This window comes from Boleophthalmus pectinirostris, unplaced genomic scaffold (assembly GCF_026225935.1).
Source record: "Boleophthalmus pectinirostris isolate CB_2022bp ecotype Guang Dong unplaced genomic scaffold, ASM2622593v1 HiC_scaffold_11, whole genome shotgun sequence".
NCBI classification, from domain to species: Eukaryota; Metazoa; Chordata; class Actinopteri; order Gobiiformes; family Gobiidae; genus Boleophthalmus; species Boleophthalmus pectinirostris.
Genome location: NW_026570994.1, coordinates 16,003,028 through 16,029,368, shown reverse-complemented (window position 1 = coordinate 16,029,368; position 26,341 = coordinate 16,003,028). Strand labels below are relative to the sequence as shown.

The 26,341-nt window shown below is 39.8% G+C and overlaps 1 protein-coding gene across 1 annotated transcript in view; it reads left to right on the top strand.

Annotated features, from left to right (window-relative positions):
• Positions 1-26,341, top strand: part of zranb3 (zinc finger, RAN-binding domain containing 3) — a 314,618-nt gene that overhangs the window by 46,483 nt on the left and 241,794 nt on the right. Inside the window, exon 5 of the mRNA XM_055166955.1 lies at positions 4,679-4,910. Coding sequence (XP_055022930.1) covers positions 4,679-4,910 — 232 coding nt within the window. The remainder of the gene's footprint in view (positions 1-4,678; positions 4,911-26,341) is intronic.

Genomic DNA, 26,341 nt, shown 5'->3' with positions numbered 1-26,341 from the left:
TTTAAAACATAAATTGCAAATCTTTTATATTATTATTATTTTATTTTAATGTTTTATGTTGTTTTTCAAAATAAAAAAAAGACAAAAACAAAACCCTCACGCACCCACCTCCCTCTACACACTCCAAGTACACACAAAAATAAAAACAAACACCAAAAACGCTGACAAATTGCAAATCAAATCTCAATTCTTGTCATAAATATCACTATTACACTTTCCCCTCAAATCGCCCAAGTCTCCTGTAAAAGGCTTGCATGGCACATTCGTCAACAGTACAGAAATTTCCCTTCAAACCGTGAATCGATGAAACGGTGACAGCGTAGGAACAGATTACGAACAGCATTTTTTGCCCTGAGCAGCACTTTTTCATTTCTACACATTAAAAAAAATCACATCTCCTGTTCAATATGGTTATGATATTATAATTTCACAAAAAATCGGACCACTGTGTATCGCCTGCATCTAATTATAAAGCGTTTTTTATTCACAGTGAACCAGGGAGTAAAGCTAGTGCGCTGTTGGCATGCTGTTTATTGTAGGCGTCACAATTTGGGGTGTGCAAAAAATGTCTAAATATCGTTATATCGTATCATTTAATGTCATGATACAGTATTTTTTGGTGTATTTTACTTAATTATTTTGTTACAGCGCTACAGTTTTGTTGTTTGTTTAGTGAAAGGAGACACGTTTATGCGACATATTTGACATTTTCACTGTTTTGATGATTAAAATGTGTGTGTTTTATATTCATTTTGCACAAAAAGTGGTTTAACAAAGACTTTTAGCTCATATTGGACGTTTGGCAGGCGCTGCAGCTTGGGATGGTGGTGGCTAAAAAACGTATTTTGTTGACACGAAAGTCCACCACACCCATAATTTTTGAACAGTGGCTTCGTGAAATGGTGTCTGTTACTCAAATGCAGCGTATTCGTTTGGACACTATGAACAAAAAGCAGAGAAATGAAGCAATATTGGGACCATTCCTGTCTCAATGCCAGATCATCACAAATTGATTAATGGGACTTTTTATAACTGTGAGTTGTTTGCTTCTCCTTTTTATTTTGTCTTGTCTGGCAGTCTGTCTGTGTTCTGTTGCTCTTATATGTTCTTTTAAAAGAAACTTAATTTAATAAAGTTTTTTTTTTTATATATATATATTATCTTTTAGTATCACATTGAAATGTATCAAATCGATTAAAAATATATATTGTATCAAACCGAAAGTGCGCTGTATCGAGATATGTATCGTATCGTGGCCTATGTATCGAGATATGTATCGTATCGTGGCCTATGTATCGAGATATGTATCGTATCGTGGCCTATGTATCGAGATATGTATCGTATCGTGGCCTATGTATCGAGATATGTATCGTATCGTGGCCTATGTATCGAGATATGTATCGTATCGTATGTATCGAGAATGTGTATCGTATCGTGGCTATGTATCGAGATATGTATCGTATCGTGGCCTATGTATCGAGATATGTATCGTATCGTGGCCTATGTATCGAGATATGTATCGTATCGTGGCTATGTGTATCGAGATGTGTATCGTATCGTATCGTATCGTATCGTGACCTATGTATCGAGATATGTATCGTATCGTGGCCTATGTATCGAGATATGTATCGTATCGTGGCCTATGTATCGAGATATGTATCGTATCGTGACCTATGTATCGAGATATGTATCGTATCGTGGCCTATGTATCGAGATATGTATCGTATCGTGGCTTGTGTATCGAGATGTGTATCGTATCGTGGCCTATGTATCGAGATGTGTATCGTATCGTGACCTATGTATCGAGATATGTATCGTATCGTGGCCTATGTATCGAGATATGTATCGTATTGTGGTCTATATATCAAGGTATGTATCGTGGCCTATGTATCATGATGTATCATATTATTGCCTATGTATCGAGATATGTATCGTATCGTTGCCTATGTATCGAAATATGTATCGTATCGTGGCCTATGTATTGAGGTATGTATCATATCGGCAACTTCTCAATGATACCCAGCTCTAGTTACGGTGACAATAAAACTCCGCTTTGGGCTCTAAACGCTGTGAAAAGCACTTATAAACTCATCATGGTGAATAATTAGTTTGTCAAAAATCTGTTAGGAAAATTAGGATTAACTTTGGACAGATGTAAATAGTGTAAAAAGAACAAGTTCTGTTTGTTACGTTTTTTAAGACGGTAAAAATCAGATAAGACTACTTCAATTATGCACTTCTGTTGGCTGGACATGTATGTGCAAAACAGAAATTTCCCTTCAAACAGTGAATCGATGAAACGGTGACAGCGTATGAACAGAGTATGAGGTCTCTTTTTGCCCTCAGCAGCACTTTCCCCACTTCCGCACATTTAAAATCACAGCTCCTGTTCAATATTGCGGGACATGATTTGAGTGTCAGGTTTTTGGAGCCTCGTGACATCCGGACACACTCTGAGATTCATTTGTCAGGAGCCAGTCGCCTGTCCATCAAAATGAGCTGTTACTGACTTCCACACCGGGCGAGTGAGCGAAGGGGAGTCAGAGGGGAGAGTTAGACTGCAGTGAAAGAGTCTATCAGGCAGGAAGGAAAAGCACTTTAGATACAAGGATAAAGTGCACCGATGTGTGTTTACAGTAGAGGTGAGATACAATATCGATATATGAACACAAGGGGCCCCAAGATTGACCCCTGGGGCACACCACAAATCAAGCCCATATGATCTGAAACACCATGAACTTTCCTGACAAATCCAGCTGAAACTGATCTATTTTTAGACAGGTCATTTGACACAACTAGACCAATTTACATGTCAGATCTGTGGAGAGGCACCACAATCACAGTTTTATCGCGGGGGTTGCGTTCTATAAAATAACCCACAATCGATGAAATCTGCGAAGTAGTCAGCCTTATTATTCTATATCACAGGTGTCAAACATAAGGGTCAGATCCGGCCCTCCAAGACCTTTAATGTGGCCCTTGGGTGATTTTTCTACTAAAATATTTTAATAATTTTTTCTATTATTATTTTTTTTACGATCATTTTGACTGTTTACCGTGACACCCTCATCAGCAAAATGTCCAAAATGAGAAAAGTGGAACAGAGTGCAGGATTTTACAAGAAAAATTGACTTATTCCTGTTTGCACACAAGTTAATGTTAAAACATTGTGTTGAAATTGAATTTTTCTTAAAGTTTCAGGTTGTTCATGATATTATAATATTATAATAAGAAATTGTTCATTAATTAAAAAAGATTTCTGTAATAGATTTTTGTTTCTCTGCACAAATATTTGAACTTATTGTTATTTTTGGGGTTTATATGTCATGAGTTTTCTGATCCGGCCCCTTTGGGATCAAAGTCGGTTGGATATGGCCCCCGGACCAAAATGAGTTTGACACCCCTGTTCTATATGTTTTAAAGCTGTAAAACCTCTTACCTCACACTTTACTCACTTTTCCTCAGACATGACAGTTACAATCCTTTTTGCTTCTTAAAACGTATCGCTGCTGTCGTCCTTATGGTATTTTCATTCTTCTTTATGTAACAAACCGAAGATTAATTTATTCTGTAATGGCGTCCTACAGCCACGTTACTTCTGCCTTCATTCAGCGTGTCCAGAAGTCCAACTTTTTGTGCGATGGTTTTCTTCCTCTTTTTTTTTGTACGAGCGCAGGAGCCTTCATCGGCGCAGAACGTTTCGTCGACATTGTGGGTTTTGTCGGGGAGAAAACTTACAAACATGCAGCAGCACTTCAGAATCACACTGCTAGAGATCGAACATTTATGTAAATTTGGCAACTGAACACATTTTGTACTGTACAGGAGACACGGCACGGGGGAGATTTATTGATAATGGTCTACAGTCCCTCAGCCAATCAGGACGCAGGGGGAGGAACACAACATGCGTTCATACACTGTAAAAAAAAACAACATGCAAAATTGCACACAAAAAAAACAACGAAACCGCGAAAGGTGAAACGCGTTATATTGACGGACGACTGCATTTTTGACTGATAGAAACACCAGCAATTGGATATTCATTTCGTTTTTATTTCAAAATTGTGCCAAGAGAGAAACAATAATCATACACATTCTACATATACATTGTAAACAACAGAAAAGCACATTTCTCGAAAAGGAGTGGGAAGAAGAAAAATGGCTGTGATACTAAAAGTGTTTGTTAAACCACTTCTTGTGCAAAGTTTATATAAAACACACACATTTTAATTCTCAAAACGGTGAAAATGTCAAATGTGTTGAGTTTCCTTCCTCTAAACAAGCAACAAAACTGTAAAGCTGTAACAAAATAATTTAGTAAAATACACAAAAAATACTCTTGGCGAAATATCGATACAGCAGCCCACGATATTGATACTGTATCATCATATTGAGCAATACGATATATCGAAATTTCAATATTTTTGCACACCCCTAAACCTACCCCTGTCATAAATAGATAGATGGATAGATAGTTTGATCTTTGGAACATTTTCGGCAAAACAAAAAAATATCCATGGTGGCAAAGTTACATAGATTTTGCGGATTTTGTTATTTTGTTATTCTAATTTTTTTGTTGCATGTGAACCACTTCGCGCTACATTTCAAATATATAAAAAGAGCTATACAAATGAAGTTACTAAGATATTAAAAACTAACTAAACTCGTCTTGTCACAGGGGCATCAGCAGGAGTAAAGTGACCGTTTTGGGGTACGGCCTGTTGACGTCGGACGCCCGTTCTTTGGTGGAGGCTCTGTCCAGGCAGAAGTTCGCTGTGGTCGTGGTGGACGAGTCTCATTACCTCAAATCGAGAAACGCCGCTCGCACCAAGATCCTGGTCCCACTGATCCAGAGCGCCAAGAGGGCCATCCTGCTCACCGGGACGCCAGCTCTGGGAAGACCTGAAGAGGTAAGGAAATAGAAATTTAAGAATGGGGTGGGTCAGCGGGTTTGGATAATGTTTGCAAAAGTCTATAAACTGATACAATCCATCTCATTTTTTAATTATTTTTTTCAGATATATTATAAAAGCAGCTCTCAGGGTCAAAATGAGACAGCTGTGTGCGATCTGTATCTTATTATAGATGGACTTGTGCGCTATTAGCATGCTAGTTGTTGTTAGTTCACCACAAAAACTCCTCTTTGGCCTCTAATAGTTGTGAACATCGTTTATACACTCATCATGTTGATTCGTTATGTTGCCAAGAATCTTTGGACATTTGTAAACTATTTGAAATGAATTCTATTTATTTATTTGTGTATTTATTTGATTCATAAAGTATAAAAAGACGTCAACAGTGTCACAATATTAAACTTATAAGAAATTAATGAGAAGGACTAGGGGTGGGCGATATATCGATATTTTAAATATATCGAGATAGTTTTTAAACTCGATATGAATTCTGACATATCGTATATATCGATATAATGTTTATATTCAATTTTGATTTTGCCGCTTCGCTTGTTTACCTTCTCTGTCGTTGCCCGCGCCCTCGCCTCCCTAATTTTGTTCGCTCGTGTCTCCTTCACTCGTCACTGTCGCCGTGAACGCCAAAACTTGCTGCCAGTGAAAAGCTTCAAGCACCATGTAACTTTTCCACTATTTACAGACAAAACCATCAGCAGCACATCCTCATATTCCACCGAGTCACGTCCTTTAGCCCGAAAGAAGCTAAACGAGCTGAGCTGCGTGAGAAGTGCTGTTTATGCAAATGAGCCATGAGCTTAAGTTTCGTTTTTGTAAAATGTAAACACACGTGCGCAAAACTGTATTAAACACATTATTATCTCAAAATGGCTGATGTGGCTCTAGAGTTCTGCTTTATTTATTGTAAAGTTTAATAATGTAAAGTTTATTTATGCAGAAGATTTTAATCAATAATCTGCTGCAGTGTCACTTGTACAATAGTGTTTGGAAAAGTTGGGTTTGATCTGCAGTGGATTGTGGGATTAAACCTCACATCCTGACGCTGGATAATAACATGGATCTATTGAAATAATGAACATCCTGAGTTTCTTCTGCTAAAGGAGCTCATGGTTCTGGTTCTGGTTTGGATAACAGAGTTAATGCAAAGATGAGCTTGAGTTGAGTTGTTTTATTTATGAATGAAAATAAGGAAATTGTATGATTTATTTATTTTAATTAAATGTATTATTTCTTTTATTTTACAGTTAAATTATTATTTATGTAATTAGGTTTTTTTGTAATCTTAAATGTTCCTGTATGAACTGCCGACCTCTTACACTTTAATTTAAAAAAAAAGGACTTTTGGATTTGTTTTTGCAGTTTTCAGTTTTACGGGGTTATTTTTTCTTGAACATATATTGAGATATATATAGTATATCGAGATATAGCAAAATATATCGAGATATATTTTTTGATCCATATCGCCCAGCCCTAAGAAGGAGTATAAAGAAGAGTAATCTTGTGTTATCTGTCTTTCCCTTTTCCAGACAAGACATCAACACTGATACTTACTTAAGTTCTGTTTTTCACGTTTTTATGACACTAAAAATCAGGCGTTTTAATTATGCACTTCTATTGGATGGACCTACTGTTTCTGGAAATCGAACTACAGCAGCTTATGAACTGTAATTAAATATTCTTTTTAATTAAGAGTGCATTGTCTAACTTTTCTGGTGCGTGAAACTCTTTTGTCCATGGAGATGTTATGGCTTTCTATCTTCATGGAAACCAAACCAGACCTAGTTACAGGTAGGGCTGTGCAAAAATATCAAAATATCGATATATCGTGTCGTTTATGTGATGATACAGTATCGATATCGTGGGCTGCTGTGTCGATATATCACCAGGAGTATTTTTTGGTGTATTTTACTAAATTATTTTGTTACAGCTTCAGTTTTGTTGCTCGTTTGGAGGAAGGAAACTCCACACATTTGACATTTTCACAGTTTTTCTGATTAAAATGTTTGTGTTTCATATGAATTTTGCACAAGATGTTTTTTGCACCGTTATTTTTTATTGAACCGTATCGTATCGAATCAAATGTGCACTGTGTCGAGATATGTATCGTATCGTGGCCTACGTATCGATGCGTGTATCGTATCGGCAGCTTCTTAATGACACCCAGCCCTAGTTACAGGTCAGATCTGCGGAGAGGCGGCCCCGCTTATACCTGTTTTTCTCGGTGTTATAAAACCAGCTATAACTGAAAAGGTAGAGCCGTTTAATGTCACAGTGTGGAACATTCCAGGCAGAGCAAAGACATCTCCATAGAAACGAGCTGGTTACAGACCCCAAACAGAAAAGTTACATAGTGCTCCTCAATAGATACTAAACTATTGTACATTTAGGAGTGCTTCAATAATCAAGTCTAACTCTAAAATTCTTCTCAATTTATAACTTTTTCCAATTTAAATGTATATTAAAAAAATCATCTGTCTCTAGGCGAGTGGCATTTCAAATTTCAGCTCTCTAGACTCCATATGGACTGAAACGGTCTAGTAAAGTAATATTACGTGAAATTTAAATATAGGCATGACCACAAAAACGTCCCTGGGTAAACTTTGGTCCTGAACAGGTAGCGCGCCATGGTAACCAGCCCCAACCTTTCCCCTCCAAAAAAAAAAAAAAAACAAAAAAAACCCAATTAACTTCCCCTTCTCTACATCTACGACTTATCCTCCAGGATCCTGCGCTCTTATTTCAATAACCTTTGTTGCAAAAACTTCATTTACAAGCCCCCGATATGAACCAACCGCAATAAATGAGACTTGTAATAAAAAGAAGCACGCGGAGGAGGAGGAGGAGGAGGAGGAGGGGAAGGCGATTGAATTTGGAGAGACAATACGGAGAAGGGGTTGTGGCCGGGACTATGTTGTTTGGATAGCGGCTTTTGCTTCTTCCACTCCGCCGTAATGATTTATTATATCGTTTTATATGCCATATTGAAGCCCTAGATTGCAGCCGCTGAATAGGAAATCCTTCTGTGGTCTCGATCCATGCGCACAATACCATATCAATAACGAGTGCTGTTTCGCTAATGATGCCGCAATAAAGCTTTGTACCCCGGCGTTCATTTCTTTTCCACAAGCCGAGCGATTTCTTTCTGTTATTCAGCTGTAAATGCGGTCATCTTTTGTGTTGGGAACCATAACAGATGTTAAGGTATTACAAAGGAGGGTTTTTTTTGTGTGTGTGTGTTTTCTTTTCTCTGTGTGTCTGTGGGTTAAATAACCAGAAGTGTTCGATGGATAATTGAGATTCTCCGGAGAATCGTTGCTGTTAAAGGTGCACTGTGGAACTTTTCTGCTTCTCTGCCTGTCTCCATGGAGATTTAACACTTCAGTATTAGTATTAATCGCATAACATAACATATTTAGATCAGTATGTTACCTTGTTATAGGTATTTAGTCACGTTTTTTACAGATTTGGTAGTTTCGTTGCCGATTCTCTGGAGAAATGTTGCTGTTAAAGGTGCACTGTGGAACTTTTCTGCTTCTCTGCTTGTCTCCATGGAGATTTAACTCTTCAATATTAGTATTAATTGCATAACATAACATATTTAGATCAGTATTTTACCTTGTTATAGATATTTATTGACGTTTTTTACGAGTTTGGTAGTGTCGTTGGCGATTCTCTGGAGAAATGTTGCTGTTAAAGGTGCACTGTGGGAACTTTTCTCCTTCTCTGCTTGTCTCCATGGAGATTTAACTCTTCAATATTAGTATTAATCGCAAAACATAACATATTTAGATCAGTATGTTACTTTGTTATAGGTATTTATTGACGTTTTTTACAGATTTGGTAGTTTCGTTGGCGATTCTCTGGAGAAATGTTGCTGTTAAAGGTGCACTGTGGAACTTTTCTGCTTCTCTGCTTGTCTCCATGGAGATTTAACACTTCAATATTAGTATTAATCGCAAAACATAACATATTTAGATCAGTATGTTACTTTGTTATAGGTATTTATTCAAGTTTTTTATGAGTTTGGTAGTGTTGTTGGAGATTCTCTGGAGAACTGTTGCTGTTAAAGGTGCACTGTGGAACTTTTCTGGTGGGAGGGCCGTCACCTGCTTGTCTCCATGGAGATGTAACACTTCTATGGGTTATTAATTGCTAACACATAACATATTTGGATCAATATGTTACCTTTAACTGTTTGAAAATGTTGAAAATGCTTTATATATTCACATGATTTATACGTCTGGTGGAGTAGGTGGCGATTTTGTGGAGAAATGTTGCTGTTAAAGGTGCACTGTGGAACTTTTCTGCTTCTCTGCTTGTCTCCATGGAGATTTAACACTTCAATATTAGTATTAATTGCATAACACATAACATATTTTGATCAATATGTTACTTTGTTATATATATGTATTGACATGTTTGGTAGTGTCGCTGGCGATTCTCTGGAGAAATGATGCACTGTGGAACTTTCCTGCCGGAGGGGCTGTCACCTGCTTGTCTCCATGGAGATGTAACACTTCTATGGGGTATTAATTGCTAACACATAACATATTTAGATCTATATGTCGGCTTGAACTGTTTGAAAAGGTTGTAAATGCTATTCATTGTCTGAGGAAGTTGTCGTTCTACCATGTACACAGAACCATGATGACACTGTTCTGTAAAAAGTTTATGGAATCTGTTTTAACTTTTTCATTGGTCTCATGGTTTGGGAGCGTCTCTGCTAAAGAACAAGAACTCTCTGAGTCAGCTGGTTAAATGGGCGAGTGAGGTGATTGTCCATCCTCAGAGCCGCCTGGACTCAAAACAGTTACAGAGGACGTCCCAGAGTATTTTAAAAGACGCGCAACATCCACTAAACTCAGAGTTTTAAAGGTTGTATGGAGGATTTTTTTTTGTTTCAAATTGTCAATGATAGATTATAGAGATGCAGTAGCCTTGTAATTATGATGACCAAAAAAAAGAGAATAAAAATTCATCAACTCTGGACGTGGTGGGGCTAAACATTTGCCAATAGATAACGACACTGCCTCGTTATCTGTGAGCTGACAGGCTGTCAATCAAACTCCCTACGTTTCTAGCGTAACTGACTTGCCTGCGCAAGCCTGCGTTTTGAAACTCAAACTCCTAAACACGACCATGAACGCTCTAACTCATCACAAGCTCCTGAAAATTGCTGTTTAAATCCATTTTGTATTTGAGTTTTCAGCACAATCTCAAAGCATTTGTCACGTCTAAAACAGAAGTAGGAGCCAAAATGCAAAACCGCATTTCCAAAATTGTTTAATGGCCAAACACAAAATCCAAAACCGACATGGGGAGTCCTAATAACAACGAACCAACAAAAGGCAAAGGAGCACACAGGGTATATATGCACACACATGAATGAGACGCAGGTGAGACGCATTAGGGCGGGGCAAACAATCAAGACAGGAAGTAAAACTCAAAATTACAAACAGACAAAACAAATGTCAAAATAAAACACTACAAACATGAACCATGACAGCGTTTTCATTTTTCAATCAGTGTTTGCATCGCGTCGCTGAACATTCCGCCACACACATACATGCAGAACACCCCCAGCGCGACGCGATGTCACCGCGAAGTCTCAACTGTGTCCGGAGACGGAATAGTTAGCGACTCGGATAACTTTTTTTTTTGGGACGACAAAACGTACAATCCACCTAACTAGGCAAAACATTCCCCGGTGATTGGAAGTTATCAGCGACGAGTGACACGCCGACGAGTTTGAGCCTGTCCTTATTTTTGACACGGGAGCGAAGGCGAGGGAGCCGCCGGTTGACGAGCAGTGAAATATTTTAGCTCGGTTGCATAGTTTGAGTTTTACTTGACAAGTCCATAAAAAGCTGTTGTTGGGGCCATAATCTCACCTGTGCTGTGTCCCCTGTGTCTGTGTGGGCAGGACGATTCAATAATGTGGAGAGGTGCAAGACAATAAGCGTCATAAAAGTTAGTGGGAGTGATTTGATGGAGTTTGAAATGGCGGCTAAATATAGGAGCTGACACTTAGCTGTTTCTGCTGCTGCTGTTACTGTTGGTGCTGAGATAATGTAAATAATAATACAGGTGACTACAGCCGCGGAGACCGTTTGTTCCACTTGGACACACAGTGGGTGTTTGCATAAGACGACACAGACTTGAATTGTCACATGCTCAATTAAAGATGCACTGTGTAACTTTTCTAATTGAGCGTATTGACTGTGGACTCTCCGGTTTTTAGCCAGGATGTGTTTCCAGAGATTATTAGACATTTTAACACATTAATGCCAGATTCAAATACATATCAACAGAAAAATATGTTTCTATTTGTACAATATGAAATCTGTTTAAATGTGCAGTATTTTTCTGTGGAGAAAATCCTGTATGACATTATTTATCTCCATGGAGACGCGAAGGTGACTCCACGAGACCGTTTATATTTTTAGCAACTAAGGCCCCATCCACACTAGTTCATATTCGAGTCATTTTCGTTGTGGATGCAGTGTTCGTCCACATTAATCCGATGGAAAACGGCTCCAGAGACGGAACGATCCGATGCCGCCAACTCCCACGAATTCATCCGAGTACAGATCTGATCCGGGACTGTGTGGACGCCTGGAAACGTTGATACGCTGACGTACGAGCTCTAGTTGCGTCCGTATTGGACCACGTCACTGTGATTTGTGCCTTCCTGATTCGCTGGGTTCGTGACCAGTGTTGGGAGTAATGTATTATAAAAGTAATGTATTATAAAAGTAATGTATTACAGTAATGCGTTGATTTTTGCTGTAACGCAGTAATGTAAGGCATTACAGGGGGGAAAAATGTAATATTTTACTCGGTACAAATGTGAGTAACGCGCGTTACAATGCTTTTTTAACCTGGATTGAAGTGGTGGGTTTTTCTTCATAGAAATTCGCTAAAATTACCGTGAAATCAGCAGCGGTGAAACGCCTGAGACGCGGCCGGATAAACCTTCAGTTAACCGCGGGTTAACTGAAGGTCAACTGGCTTACAGTCGTCCCTCGCTCTAACGCGATTCACTTTTCGCGGTCTCGCTGTTTCGCTGATTTTTTGAATTTTTTTTTTGTGCAATTTTGCATGCCTTTTGTTTTTAGTGTCTGAACACGTATTGCGTTCCTCCCGCTGTGTCCTGATTGGCTGAGGGACTCCTGTCTCCTCTACAGTACAGAATGTGTTCAGCTGCCAAATTTAAATAAATGTTCAATCTCTAGCAGTGTGATTCTGAAGTGCTGTATGTCTGCAAGTTTTCTCTCCGACAAAATCCACAACGTCGACGAAATGTTCTGCACTGACAAAGGCTCCTGCGCTCACACCCAAAAGACAGAGGACGATGCAAACCATCGCACAAAAAGTTGGACTTCTGGACACGTTGAAGGAAGGTAGAAGTTACGCGCTGTAGCAGAGTTTTGCACCGGGTCTTGTACCCGCAAATAGTTGCTGAAATCAGGACCGTGAGCCCGAGCAGCAGGGTCCATAAAGCGCGATCGGGCGACAGACGCTCTTACCTCCATTAGGTGCGGAGCAAAGCCGGTCCTTTCTCCTGCGGTCACCTTCGAGCCTGTCCTGACAGTGAGTCCTGTTTTAGTCCTAGTTCAGTTCTAGTTTAGTTCTCCTCTTCAGTCCTGGAATCAGTCTGAGGTTAGTCCTATTATAGTCCTGGTTTAGTCCTGGTTTAGACCTTGTTTAGTCCTGGTTCAGCTCTGGTTTAGTCCTGGTTTAGACCTTGTTTAGTCCTGGTTCAGTCCATATACGGCTCAAAAGTTCAGCTTTTTCGCAGTTATTTTGGTGAGAGTAACTTAAAGTAATGCAATAGTAATGTAATGCCTTACATTTTAAATGCAGTAATATTGTAATGTAACGAATTACTTTGAAATGACAGTAATAAGTAATAAATAACACATTACAGTTTTAAAGTAACTTGCCCAACAGTGTTCGTGACATTGGTCATGTGACGCTATTGCGGAAAACAACTTTCCATCTCACTATCCATAAACTATCCATAGACAAATGAGAAACAGCGCAGGTAGAACTACTTGCTAGTTGGCCGTGGAAAACGAGGAACAACCTTGGATGTCTCTGCTCTCTCTATCACTTCCCATCTTCCTCATCTTGAAATCGGTAGCTGCAACTTCAGACATGGCGCTTCACTTCCGTGTTTTTACCGCCCACGTGACGTTGTGCCGACGTGAAGCCAGCCCAGTCACGTGACGAGTGTTTCAGGCTGTTTCGCGTTACTGTGTGGCTGGGGAAGGTTTGCGAACAGAGCAACGACGTGTCTGGACACAAATCGTTTCCGATACGGTGACATGGTGATTCATTGCTTTGTAAATGTGACCTAAAATGCTTCTGAAAATGCTTGAATAGATGCAAAATGAAGAAGAGGCAAAGCAAATATCATGTAGATCGCATTGTTTTTTGTTGGTATGAATTTGTATTTGGAATTTAATGTCACATAATTGTCCCTACACTATAAAAGTTACACAGTGCATCTTTAACTGGCCAAGTGCAAAGACAAAATCGTCCTCAAATAGGTTTGAATAGGACCCAGGGAGAGATAGCAAGATTACTCCAAAGGCTGCCATGTAAAACCTCTTATATAACACGGCAGACAGCTCCAAAAGTCGATTTTGCATAATACAGCCTCTTTAAATGTCACCCAATAAACTGTGGAAGGCCTCTCTGTCCCTCTGTATGTGTATAAAAAAAAAAGAATAGACTAGGTTAAATATACAGTATACAGTGTAGAGTATGTTTTGTCACAGTGGCAGGAGTAAAAATACCCGAGTTGAAGTGCAGCATATGGGTCCAGTTTTGCCTGTATGGCTGTAGGGGAGTGTCAGCGCTCACAGCCTGTCCCTGCACTCTTTAAAATAGCTTTAAAAAGTTGTGTGTCATGGAGAAAGTTTCAGAAGGAAGTATCTACAGTATATGTGTGTGTGTGTGTGTGTGTGTGTGTGTGTATGTACTGACACACTCTGGTCCACATAAACTACACCTCTGTATCTAATAAAGAGCGATGGTCGTATCAAATTTATGAACATTATTATTTGGTGTTTATAGTTTAAGAGCTGATACTTCTCTTTTCTTCCTCCTCCGTTTGTCTTTCCTGCTTTCAAATGTCGTAAAGCAAAAGTAAAAAGTATCCACTGTAAAATATACTCAAGTAAACTACAGATACCTCAGTTCTTTACTTAAGCACAGTACTTTACTACTTTTATTTTGTTACGTTCCACCACAATCCGTGTTTTCAATATAAAACCAAAAATAAGAAAACGAAAAAACAACAGTTTTCTTCGTTATTTGTCTCCAAAACCAAAATGAAAAAATGGATAACGATTCGTTTTTTCAGTTTTCGATTTTGTGTTTAAATGAAGAATGGAAAAAACGGATAACGTTTCCCGTTTACGTGACTTCCGTGCCCTGGTCCCGCTCTGGTCCCTGTCTGGTCCCGGTCTCAGTCCCGCTCTGGTCTCGGTCTGGTCTCGGACCTGGATCCGTCCTGATTCAGTCCGTACGCGGTGCAAAAGTTCGGCATCGCAGTCACGTAAGTCACGTAAACGGGAAACGGCCGTTATCCGTTTTTTCCATTCTTCATTTAAACACAAAATCGAAAACTGAAAAAAACGAATCATTATCCATTTTTTCATTTTGGTTTTGGAGACAAATAACGAAGAAAACTGTTGTTTTTTCGTTTTCTTATTTTTGGTTTTATATTGAAAAACGAATGAACGAATGATACACGGATTGACCACTGCCCTCTCTCCTCTAACTGTACTACTTAAAGGCACAGTATGTAACTTTATGTGATTCCATGGAAATAGAAAGTTAAAGAAAGTTAAAACATCGTACATCGTAACATTTTCCGTGTAGATACAACATTTCCATGGTAACAAGCAGGAAAAACGTTATGTATCTGTACTCTGGTCCACCACTGCCCACCTCGAAGTTATAGAAAGTTAAAGCCGCACTTCGAGACATTTTCCTTTTAGATAGATACGTAGATTGTGGAATATTATAACCAATTGATCAACTGTTGCGACCCAGCTCTGCGAGGGAACGGGGAAGTAACAAAAATTCAAGATGGAGAATGGAATAAAGGCAAGGCAAGTTTATGTGTACAGCACAATTCATACACAAAGTAATTCAAAGTGTTTTACAGAATAAGAAATACATTAAAATCATAATAAAAACAAATCAAAGCATAAATAATCATGAAGATTAAAATTAAAAAAGAGAGACATAAATTGGAGAGAAGAGTGCAGAATGAAAACCTTTCAGTTATTTGCACAGTTAAACAGAAATGTTTTGAGTCTGGATTTAAACAGCGTCACAGAAGAGTCTGTCTCACATGTTCAGACTGTTCCAGGTTTTAGCTGCATGAACCTGAAACTCTGACTCCCCTTGTTTAGTCGTGACTCTGGGCACCAGCAGGAGGTCGGTCCCTGAGCTCCTCAGAGTGTGAGATGTTCATATGACACTAACATGTCACAGATGGACTTTGGTGCTCGACCATGGAGACACTTGTACAAGCAGAGCTGCTTTAAAGTCTCTGAGCCACAGGAGCCAGAGCAGAGACCTGAGACCAGGACTTATGTGCTCGTACTTCCTAGTTCGAGTCAGGACCGAGCTGCAGCGTTCTGGATGTTCTGGATGTTCTGGATGTTCTGGATGTTCTGGACGTTCTGGATGTTCTGGATGTTCTGGATGTTCTGGATGTTCTGGATGTTGTGGATGTTCTGGATGTTCTGGATGTTCTGGATGTTCTGGATGTTCTGGATGTTCTGGATGTTCTGCAGCGTCTCACAGCTCGTTTGGAGAGACCAGTGAGCAGAACATTACAGTATCTAATCTACTGGAGACAAACGCATGGATAAGTTTCTCCAAGTCTGATTTAGACAGTAAACCTTTGATTTTTGCTCTGTTTTTTAGATGGTAAAAGGCTGCAGATGTTATTGATTTGATGTGGCTGTTAAAGTTCAAGTCTGAGTCCATTATTACCCCTAGATTTCTTGCCTGATTTGAAGGTTTTAGAGAGAGAGACTGGAGGTGATGCTGACACTGTCCCTTTGTTTCTGTGGACCAAACACTATGACTTCAGTCTTGTCAGAGTTTAGCTGGAGAAAGTTGTTTTGGATCCACACACTGATCAAGTGAGTCCACTGGTCCATAGTCTCCTGCTGCCAGAGAATAAATGAAATAATGTCAACAGGAATGTAAGAGATAAATTAACAAAACAGACTAAAATATATACAGAAAATAACCTAAACTAACAAACAAAATAACAGGATTAACAAACGAGTTTTGTGCCAAAAAACGGGTCACGCAGGCTGACACAAAAACGAGTGATTAAACTAAGGGACACACTCAAAACTAAATCACAAGTAAAACCACATAAACCCACAAACAAAATCAAGTGACAAAACAAAAAGGCTGAGTGATATTTTAAAACGTCTAATACTGTAGAAGCCTTTAAAAAAGAGCATAAAGTGTAATGTTTTGATAAATACCGAGCTCTGGAATGAATGAATAAAGCATTAAATTTAGTTTGTTTTAATGTATATTTTGTCGTAAGTGAAATTGTAAATGTAAACTTGCTGTTCATACGCTGTTTTTTCTTGGAATAATGTCATTGTTTAATAGGGTTTGTCATTATTAGTCCTTTTTACTTCAGCCTAAACCATTTTGTTTTGTTTTGTAGTGCTGCAAAATAACCAAATAAACAGTGTTGGGGAGTAACAGATTACATGTACCAGAGTTATGTAATCAGAGTACAAATTATGAGTAACTGTATTCAGTTACAGTTACTGTTTCAGTGAGTGGTAATTGGATTACAGTTACTTTGTTGAAATAAATGGATTACACGGTGGTATTTTCCTGTTTTCACATTTTGGGCTAAACCAGGACTAAACCAGGTCTAAACCAGGTCTAAACCAGGACTAAACCAGGACTAAACCAGGACTAAACCAGGACTAAACCAGGTCTAAACCAGGTCTAAACCAGGACTAAACCAGGACTAAAACAAGGTCTAAACCAGGTCTAAACCAGGTCTAAACCAGGACTAAACCAGGTCTAAACCAGGTCTAAACCAAGTCTAAACCAGGTTTAAACCAGGTCTAAACGAGGTCTAAACCATGACTAAACCATGACTAAACCAGGTCTAAACCAGGACTAAACCAGGACTAAACCAGGACTAAACCAGGTCTAAACCAGGTCTAAACCAGGTCTAAACCAGGACTAAACCAGGACTAAACCATGACTAAACCAGGTCTAAACCAGGACTAAACCAGGACTAAACCAAAGGTCTAAAACAGGTCACTAAAACCAGGTCTAAACAGGTCTAAACCAGGTCTAAACCAGGACTAAACCAGGTCTAAACCAGGTCTAAACCAAGTCTAAACCAGGTTTAAACCAGGTCTAAACGAGGTCTAAACCATGACTAAACCATGACTAAACCAGGTCTAAACCAGGTCTAAACCAGGACTAAACCAGGTCTAAACCAGGACTAAACCATGACTAAACCAGGTCTAAACCAGGACTAAACCAGGACTAAAACGAGGTCTAAACCAGGTCTAAACCAGGTCTAAACCAGGTCTAAAACAGATCTAAACCAGGACTAAAACCACATCTAAACCAGGACAAAAACCAGATCTAAACCAGGACTAAACCAAGTCTAAACCAGGTCTAAACCAGGTCTAAACCAGATCTAATCCAGATCTAAACCAGGACTAAACCAGGGCCAATTTGAAGAGAACAACCATGAATTTTCAGGATGTGGTTGGTACATTCATGTAGTTTTAAAAAGCATGACCATATCAAGTAATCCAAAGTATTCAGATTACATTACTCACTTTAAGTAATTTAATGGATTACGTTACAAACTACATTTTGGTGTATGTAATCTGTAATCTGTAGGGGATTACATTTTAAAAGTCACCTTCCCAACACTGCAAATAAACTACTACTACTAATCTTCTATACCAGTTGTTTCTGTCTTGATAAAGTTGTGCGTGTTCCTGTCTAAAGTTTTGGTGTCATTTCTTTGTTCCGTCATGTGATTTGTCGTGTTTAAAAGTGTTTGTGAAAATCTTCATTAAACGCGTCGTTATAATGAAGTGACAGATGAGTTTTACCCCAGTCCAAAATAAAGACGTGTGTTTGTGAACGTGTCGAAGCCTGACTGCACGAGAACGAGGGAGGGAGGGAGGGGATTTTTATTTCTCTTTTTCTGTCCCTCTTTTCTGCCTCCTCCTCTCGCATTTTCTGTGCTGTTTTGCTTCTTCTTTTTTTCCTTCTGTCCCTCGTCTTTTCTCTATCACTTTCTTCCTTTTGCTATTCTAATCTTTCTTCTTTTCTCTCAGTCTTTCCTTCCTTCTTTCTCTTACCTATTCTCCTTTTCTAAAACGAGGTCTAAACCAGGTCTAAACCAGGTCTAAACCAGGTCTAAACCAGGTCTAAACCAGGACTAAACCAGGTCTAAACCAGGACTAAACCAGGTCTAAACCAGGACTAAACCAGGTCTAAACCAGGACTAAACCAGGTCTAAACCACAACTAAACCAGGTCTAAACCAGGTCTAAACCAGGTCTAAACCAGGTCTAAACCAGGATTAAAACCAGGTCTAAACCAGAACTAAACCAGGTCTAAACGAGGTCTAAACCAGGATTAAAACCAGGTCTAAACGAGGTCTAAACCAGGATTAAAACCAGGTCTAAACCACGACTAAACCAGGTCTAAACCAGGACTAAACGAGGTCTAAACCAGGATTAAAACCAGGTCTAAACCACGACTAAACCAGGTCTAAACGAGGTCTAAACCAGGATTAAAACCAGGTCTAAACGAGGTCTAAACCAGGATTAAAACCAGGTCTAAACCACGACTAAACCAGGTCTAAACCAGGACTAAACCAGGACTAAAACCAGGACTAAACCAGGACTAAACCAGGACTAAACCAGGTCTAAACGAGGTCTAAACCAGGACTAAACCAGGTCTAAACCAGGTCTAAACCACGACTAAACCAGGTCTAAACCAGGTCTAAACCAGGACTAAACCAGGTCTAAAACCAGGTCTAAACCAGGTCTAAACCAGGTCTAAACCAGGTCTAAACCAGGTCTAAACCAGACTAAACCAAAACCAGGTCTAAACCAGGTCTAAACCAGGTCTAAACCAGGTCTAAACCACGGTCTAAACCAGGTCTAAACCAGGTCTAAACTAAAACCAGGTCTAAACCAGGTCTAAACCACGACTAAACCAGGTCTAAACCAGGTCTAAACCACGACTAAACCAGGATTAAAACCAGGTCTAAACCAGAACTAAACCAGGACTAAACCAGGTCTAAACCAGGTCTAAACCAGGACTAAACCAGGTCTAAACCAAGTCTAAACCAGGTCTAAACCAAGTCTAAACCAGGTTTAAACCAGGTCTAAACCAGGATTAAAACCAGGTCTAAACCAGGTCTAAACCAGGACTAAACCAGGTCTAAAACCAGGACTAAAACCAGGACTAAACCAGGTCTAAACCAGGTCTAAATCAGGACTAAAACCAGGACTAAACCAGGTCTAAACCAAGTCTAAACCAGGTTTAAACCAGGTCTAAACCAGAACTAAACCAGGAGGAGGAGGGAGGAGGGGATTTTTATTTCTCTTTTTCTCTCCTTCTTTTCTGCCTCCTCCTCTCGCATTTTCTGTGCTGTTTTGCTTCTTCTTTTTTTCCTTCTGTCCCTCGTCTTTTCTCTATCACTTTCTTCCTTTTGCTATTCTAATCTTTCTTCTTTTCTCTCAGTCTTTCCTTCCTTCCTTCCTTCTCACACCTATTCCCTACGCTCTCTCTGACTCTTTCTCTTCTTTCCGCTTCGTTCGTTTGCTCTATCCATTTCTTCGTTCTCCCCGTTTTTCTCTACCGTCTCTCTCCTTCCTCCATGTCTCTCTGTCTTCCTTTCCTATCTTTCCTTCCTTCTTTCTCCTTTTCTAACCCTCTGTTTTTTGCTCCCCCTCTCTCTTTTTCTTCTTTTTGCTCTCTTTCCCCTCTCTTTCTCTATCCCTCTGTCTCTTTCACTCTTGCCTTCCTTCCTTCCTTCCTTCCTTCCTAGGCTTGCTCTCTCTCCCTTCTTCTCTCTCTGTGTTCTCCCTCTTTTTACCCTTTCTCCCTTTTTTCCTCACCCCTCTCCCTTATTTCCTCTCTCATCCCTCTCTTTCTCTCCCTCTTTTTCTCTCCCACCCTTAAAATCTAAACTACATTCTGTAAGATTTGACCTCATCTCTCTCTCTCTCTCTTCACTTTCCCTTTCTTGTCCCCTCTGTCTCTCTCCCTCTCCTTCTCTCTCTCTGTTTTTCTCTCTTTTTCTCTCTCTCTCTCTACCCCCTCGATCCAAACTTCTTTCTTAAAGGTTTTACCCCCATTTCCTCTTTCTCTCTCTCTCTCTCTCTCTTACTTCCTTTTCCTCTCTCTTTCTGTCACTTTTTTCTTCCTCTCTCGTCCTCTTTCTTCCCTTGTCATCAAAACTACATTCTCAAAGATTCTCTCCTCTCTCTCTCTCTGTCCATCTCTTTCTCACCCCTTCCTTCTCTCTCTCTTTACCCTCACAATCTAAACGACATTCTGAAAGATTCGACGTCCATCTTTCTCTTCCTGTACATCCTCTCTACGTTTCTTTCACCAACACTTTCTCTTTCAGTCCACCTTTTCTTCTCTCTCTCTCTTCTTTCTCTCTTATTCTCTCTCTCTACCCTTGTAATCTGAACGACATTCTGACAGATTTCACCCTCCATCTTTCTCTTCCTGTACATCCTTTCTACCTTTCTTTCACCAACACTTTCTCTTCCACAGTCTCCCTTCCTCTCTGTCTCTCTTTCTCTCTCTTTCTCTCTTATTCTCTCTCTATACCCTCACAATCTAAACGACATTCTGACAGATTTCACCCTCCATCTTTCTCTTCCTGTACATCCTCTCTACCTTTCTTTCACCAACACTTTCTCTTTCAGTCCACCTTTTCTTCTCTCTCTCTTCTTTCTCTCTTATTCTCTCTCTCTGCCCTCACAATCTAAACGACATTCTGAAAGATTCGACCCTCCATCTTTCTCTTCCCGTACATCCTTTCTACCTTTCTTTCACCATTTCTCTCTCTTTCGCTCCACCTCTCTTTCTCGCTTTCTCTCTCCTCTCTTTTTCTCTTATTCTCTCTCTCTCTGCCCTTGTAATCTAAACGACATTCTGACAGATTTCACCCTCCATCTTTCTCTTCCTGTACACCCTTTCTACCTTTCTTTCACCAACACTTTCTTTTCTCTTCCACAGTCTCCCTTCCTCTCTGTCTCTCTTTCTCTTTTTATTCTCTCTATACCCTCACAATCTAAACGACATTCTGAAAGATTTGACCCTCCATCTTTCTCTTCCTGTACATCCTCTCTACCTTTCTTTCACCTTTACTTTCTCTTTCAGTCCACCTTTTCTTCTCTCTCTCTTCTTTCTCTCTTATTCTCTCTCTCTGCCCTCACAATCTCAACTACATTCTGACAGATTTCACCCCCCGTCGTCTCTCCCTCCCTCTCTTTCGCTCATTGACGTGGGCTTGACGTTGGCGTCCGGGCTGACACCCCGTTAGCTCGCGGCTCAGGTTATCGCCTCTCTCTTCCTCTTCCTCCCCTCCGTTTTATACATATATACATATATATATATATATATATATATTGTCCCTCCATAAACGCGGCGTAAAGAGCAGAACCATAGGAGCTGGATCTGAATATAGAAACCCCTGTGCCTTGTGTTCTGATGGTGTGTCATTGCCTCACAAATCTCCCCTCCACGGAGAGAGAGAAAGAGAGAAAGAGGAAGAGGGGGAGGCGCAGCGCTCACCGGCTCCTTGACAACTGATCGGTGAAGTTTTGTTTCTCGCCGTTACTATATAATTGAAGCATTTCTACCTATTCGCGTCTATAAAAAGATCTACAGTTTCCCAGTGATTTGCTGTTACACTTTGAAGCCCCGGCCAAACATGTGCTTTCATTCAATCTCTCTGAAAAATATTTAAAACGTGGACTGCGTCATTACGGATATTTGAGACCGTGTTTTAGTTGTTTGTCCTCTCTCGAAGTTGGGTTTGGAGTGATTCGTGCGTGTTTGAGTCATCTTTATTTGCTTATTTTGTCGATCAGCTCCTGCTTTCACTGCCCACTGCTCTGTACTCACTTCGTTCTCAGATTTTAGTTTCGTAATCGGTGATACACGTAGGATTCGGCAGCGTCGCGAAGTCATTTTGATACAAGTTTTAAAAATCCGCTACTGGCAAGTTTAATCTGCTGCTATCCATCGGAGGTGCCGACTCTTTGTTTTGATGGTGTTTACAGCGACATCGGGCACCGCAGTTTTCTAACACGGACAACACGTTTACATGAAAGCTTTAATTCTGACTGAAAATTAAATTCGCTTTAAAAAGACCATGTAAAAACTTTGATAAATGGTCAGATTTTTGTACAGCACTTTTCCACCTTCAAGACACTCAAAGTGCTTTACAACAAAGAGCCACTCACCCATTCACACACACATTCATACACCAGTGTACGCAGACACTGGGGACGAGGTGGGTTAAGTGTCTTGCCTAAGGACACAACAACAGCATTCATCTGTGTGAGCTGGAATCACACCAGCCAAACCTGTGGCTTGGTGGATCCGACCGCTCAACCGCCAACCTGACAAAAACTTAATTCCAAAGTAAGTGAGTGGTTTATTCCAATTTTTGTCTTTGGACATACGGACGTTTTCACGCTAGGGATTTTCATCAGCTCCTCCTTCCACAAATCGTATCTCTGCAGATTCTGTGTTTGTTGGGAGCCTCCTGTGAGTTTATTAGAGCTGCCAGAGCGACTTGAAGGTGCGACGCATGGAAATGAGCCGACATGTTTGTTTCTGTGTACTGTATGAATGTGACGTAAACGTGTACGCGACGTGAGCAGATCTGACCAGAGTTTTGCGTCTTGGACAGTGTAGACGGACATTTTACGGTGGAGCGTGTTCAACTTTTCCACTTTGGAGGGTGGTTTCAGATTTTTGCGTTTTTAAGCTCCAAAAACAACATCACCGTCTAAACCAGGCATGTCCAAACTACGGCCCGGGGGCCAAATGCGGCCCTCGAACTAATATTTCTTGGCCCTCAGGCTTCCAGGTGATTTGGCCCAAATGACCTTGCATCAATTAAAAATGAACTTTTTACAGCGAGTTTTTTGAAAATCTACTTTGATAAAGCCAATATTAAAGATTTAATGTGTGGTTTCGGGGATTTTAGAGTGAATAAGGACTGATGGCTCATTCCAAAGTGTTAAACATGCACATATTTTAATTATTCCCTGTACTGAGCACCAGTCTATGGCCCTCGATCGGCCTCTGCTTCATCTGTGTTTAGAAATGTGGCCCTTGATGAAAAAAGTTTGGACTAGGGATGGGCATGATTAATCGATTAATCGATAATTGATCATTAAGAATTTCATCGATTACGTTCATTTTAATCGACAAACCGAATGCAGGTTGCTGTGTGTAGCGTCACCAAACAGGGTCTGTACATGTGTCTCTGCATCAGAAGGAGCGAGACACAAACAGTCGGTCAGTCTGCAGCGTACGAAGCACAAATGTGTATTTAACGATGATTTGTACAAGAAATTCCACGCTTTCCGTTGCGTTCGGGACAAGTGTGAGTCCATGTGCACAGTGAACAAAGCAGGAACATATGTTTCGGTGTCCAGTGGGAAAAAGTTTTACCAGGTGAGAGTCGCTCAATGTCGATGACGAGTCCCCACCCCCCTCCCCCGTACGGTGTCCTGGTTTTGACAAACGCAAATATGGTCACACTAACCTGTATTCACCTGAGTCATGTCTTTTAATCCAACAGAAGTTGAACCACATCAGCGACACAAGAGCTGTAGTTTTATCTTCGCTGAGTTTATGCAAATTAGCGATGCGGTTTTAAGTTTTGTTTCTGTGAGAGTTGCGCAAAACTGAATTAAACACATTATAATGTCAAACGGGCTGATGTGGCTCTAGAGTCGTTACGGTTTATATGTCGTAAAGTTGAATTTATTTATGCAGATTAGTAGTGCAGATAGTAATAATAATGATGATCATTTTAATATAAAAACGTTAATGATTAATCGATAATTGATCGTTAATTCTTCCGACGATCGATTAAGAAAATTTCATCGAATGTCCATCCCTAGTTTGGACACCCCTGGTCTAAACGAAAGGCACTTCCAATACAATATTTTGACGTTTTTACCCACAAGCGTTCTCGTGTAAACAGGCCCTATGGAGGAATATGGAATATATACTTAACTGCACTATAGGAAATGGTATATATATATATACTGCATTACTGAGGTGTTCCTTCCATAAGTCTGCATTTTACTATTGAAAACGTTCTCGCAAATTAGTGGAGGTCAATCCTCTGCGGAGTTATTTTTGTCTAAAGAAAACAAATTATCTCACAACATTGCGAGGCTCCTCTATCCAATTTCTCCTTGTTTCTGTTGCTTAGTGTGACTAGTTCAAGCTCGTTAATTGGCTGTGAGACAAATGACTTTCGCTGTCCCCCCTCCTCCATCAGAGACTGGCAAACTGGGCGAAGGGCACCGGGACCTTGACTAACCCAAACTGACAGTAGACTCATCATTTGTACTGCTACGGTGCCTGGTTTGGCCCAAAAAGGAGCGCAGCTGCTTTGAGTTATAGCGTGCAGCAAAGTCAGGGATAGTTTGTGATAGGACTGCAAGATTATGGATGAAAAATAAACACAAATCAAAGGTGCATTGCGTCAATTTTCAAATGTTTTTCTCCGTGGAAATGTTGTTGCTTTGTCCGGAATGTTTCTCAGTATTGTATTAAACCTTTCTATCTCCATGGAGACCAAACCAGATTAAGTTACAGCTCAGATCTGTGGAGAGAATGCCAGTATTTAGGTATTTTTGAGCTATAAAACCACCTGCAGTGTTTCCCTTAAATAGACCAATTTGGCACAGCACCACAGAATGAAAATCGAGCACCACAAATTGATTCTGTCTCTTTTTCCTTTAGTAGTTTCTTATATCTAATTGTAGTATTTTATTTGTGTTATTTTATAGTTGTTATATTATACTATTTATGTTGTTTTACCAAAAAAAATGGCTATGGGTCTTGACTTAAAGGTTGTATAGAGGATTTTTTTAAGAGAAATACAGCGACAGTCCTTGTGCGCGTTCAGAATTACTGTTGAAGTTTCCTGTCTAGAGGTAATTTATCGACCGACGCGTCAGTTTTTAGATCCTTCGTCTGTTTCATTCGCGCCATCGGTGGAAGGAATCTCCAAGAATCACCTCAGTTTGTCTTTGCTCCTTTTCTCCTTCTCTTCTTCTTTCAGCGACCTCAAAAACCGACTTTCTTTTGCGGCGAACTGATCGTGGATTCTTTTCCGCTGTCGCGACAAACTTTGTGCGAAATGCGAGGAAACTACAGTTTGAAAAAGCCTCTAAGAACTGCCGCATAAACCACGTAATCCCCGCGCTCCGACGACTCAGTTACACTAGGGAGTTTGATTGACAACCTGACAGCCAATAGAAAATGAGGGAGCCTCATTTTCTATTGGCTGATGTTTATCTGTCCTCACTACGTCCACAGTTGATAGATTTTCATTCTTTTTTTTTTGGTCATCATAATTACAAAGCTGCTGCGTCTCTGTAATGGTATTTTAAACTTTCATTGACAATTTGAAACAAAAAAAAATCCTCCATACAACCTTTAAGTATTTGAAATAAAAAACCTCAGGATTTACTTTTTGTAATTAATTCCTTGAATGTCAAAGAATCTAAAGTTCAGGTAAAAGCTAAACTTTAACTCGGCCTGTGGAAAACATTGACCTGTAGTTGAATAAATGTAAAGTAGAGCTGTTTAATGTCACACTGTTGAACATTTTAGGCAGAGCAGTGACGTATCCATAGAAACAAGCAGGTGACGGACCCCAAATTACTAGGGGTGTAACAATAACCAAAATATCGTGATATCGTATCGTCAAAAGTGTCTCAGTAATATTGTGGACTGTCACAATATATCGAATTACAAGTTTCTTTGCTTAAATTCATTATTATGGTGCAGCAATAGCTAAAAAAACAGAGGGAACTACATCGACCATGATCCTAACTACATGAAGAAATAACAGAAGCCATGTATCATTTGTTCATTCGTTTTTCAAAATAAAAACCAAAAATAAGACAATTAAAAAACAACAATTTTCTTCATTATTTGTTTCTAAAACCGAAATGAAAAAACAGATAATGATTTGTTTATTTCAGTTTTTGATTTTGTGTTTAAATGAAAAATGGAAAAAAAACAGATAACAGCAGTTTCCCGTTTGATGCCCGACTTTTGCGCCGCGTACGG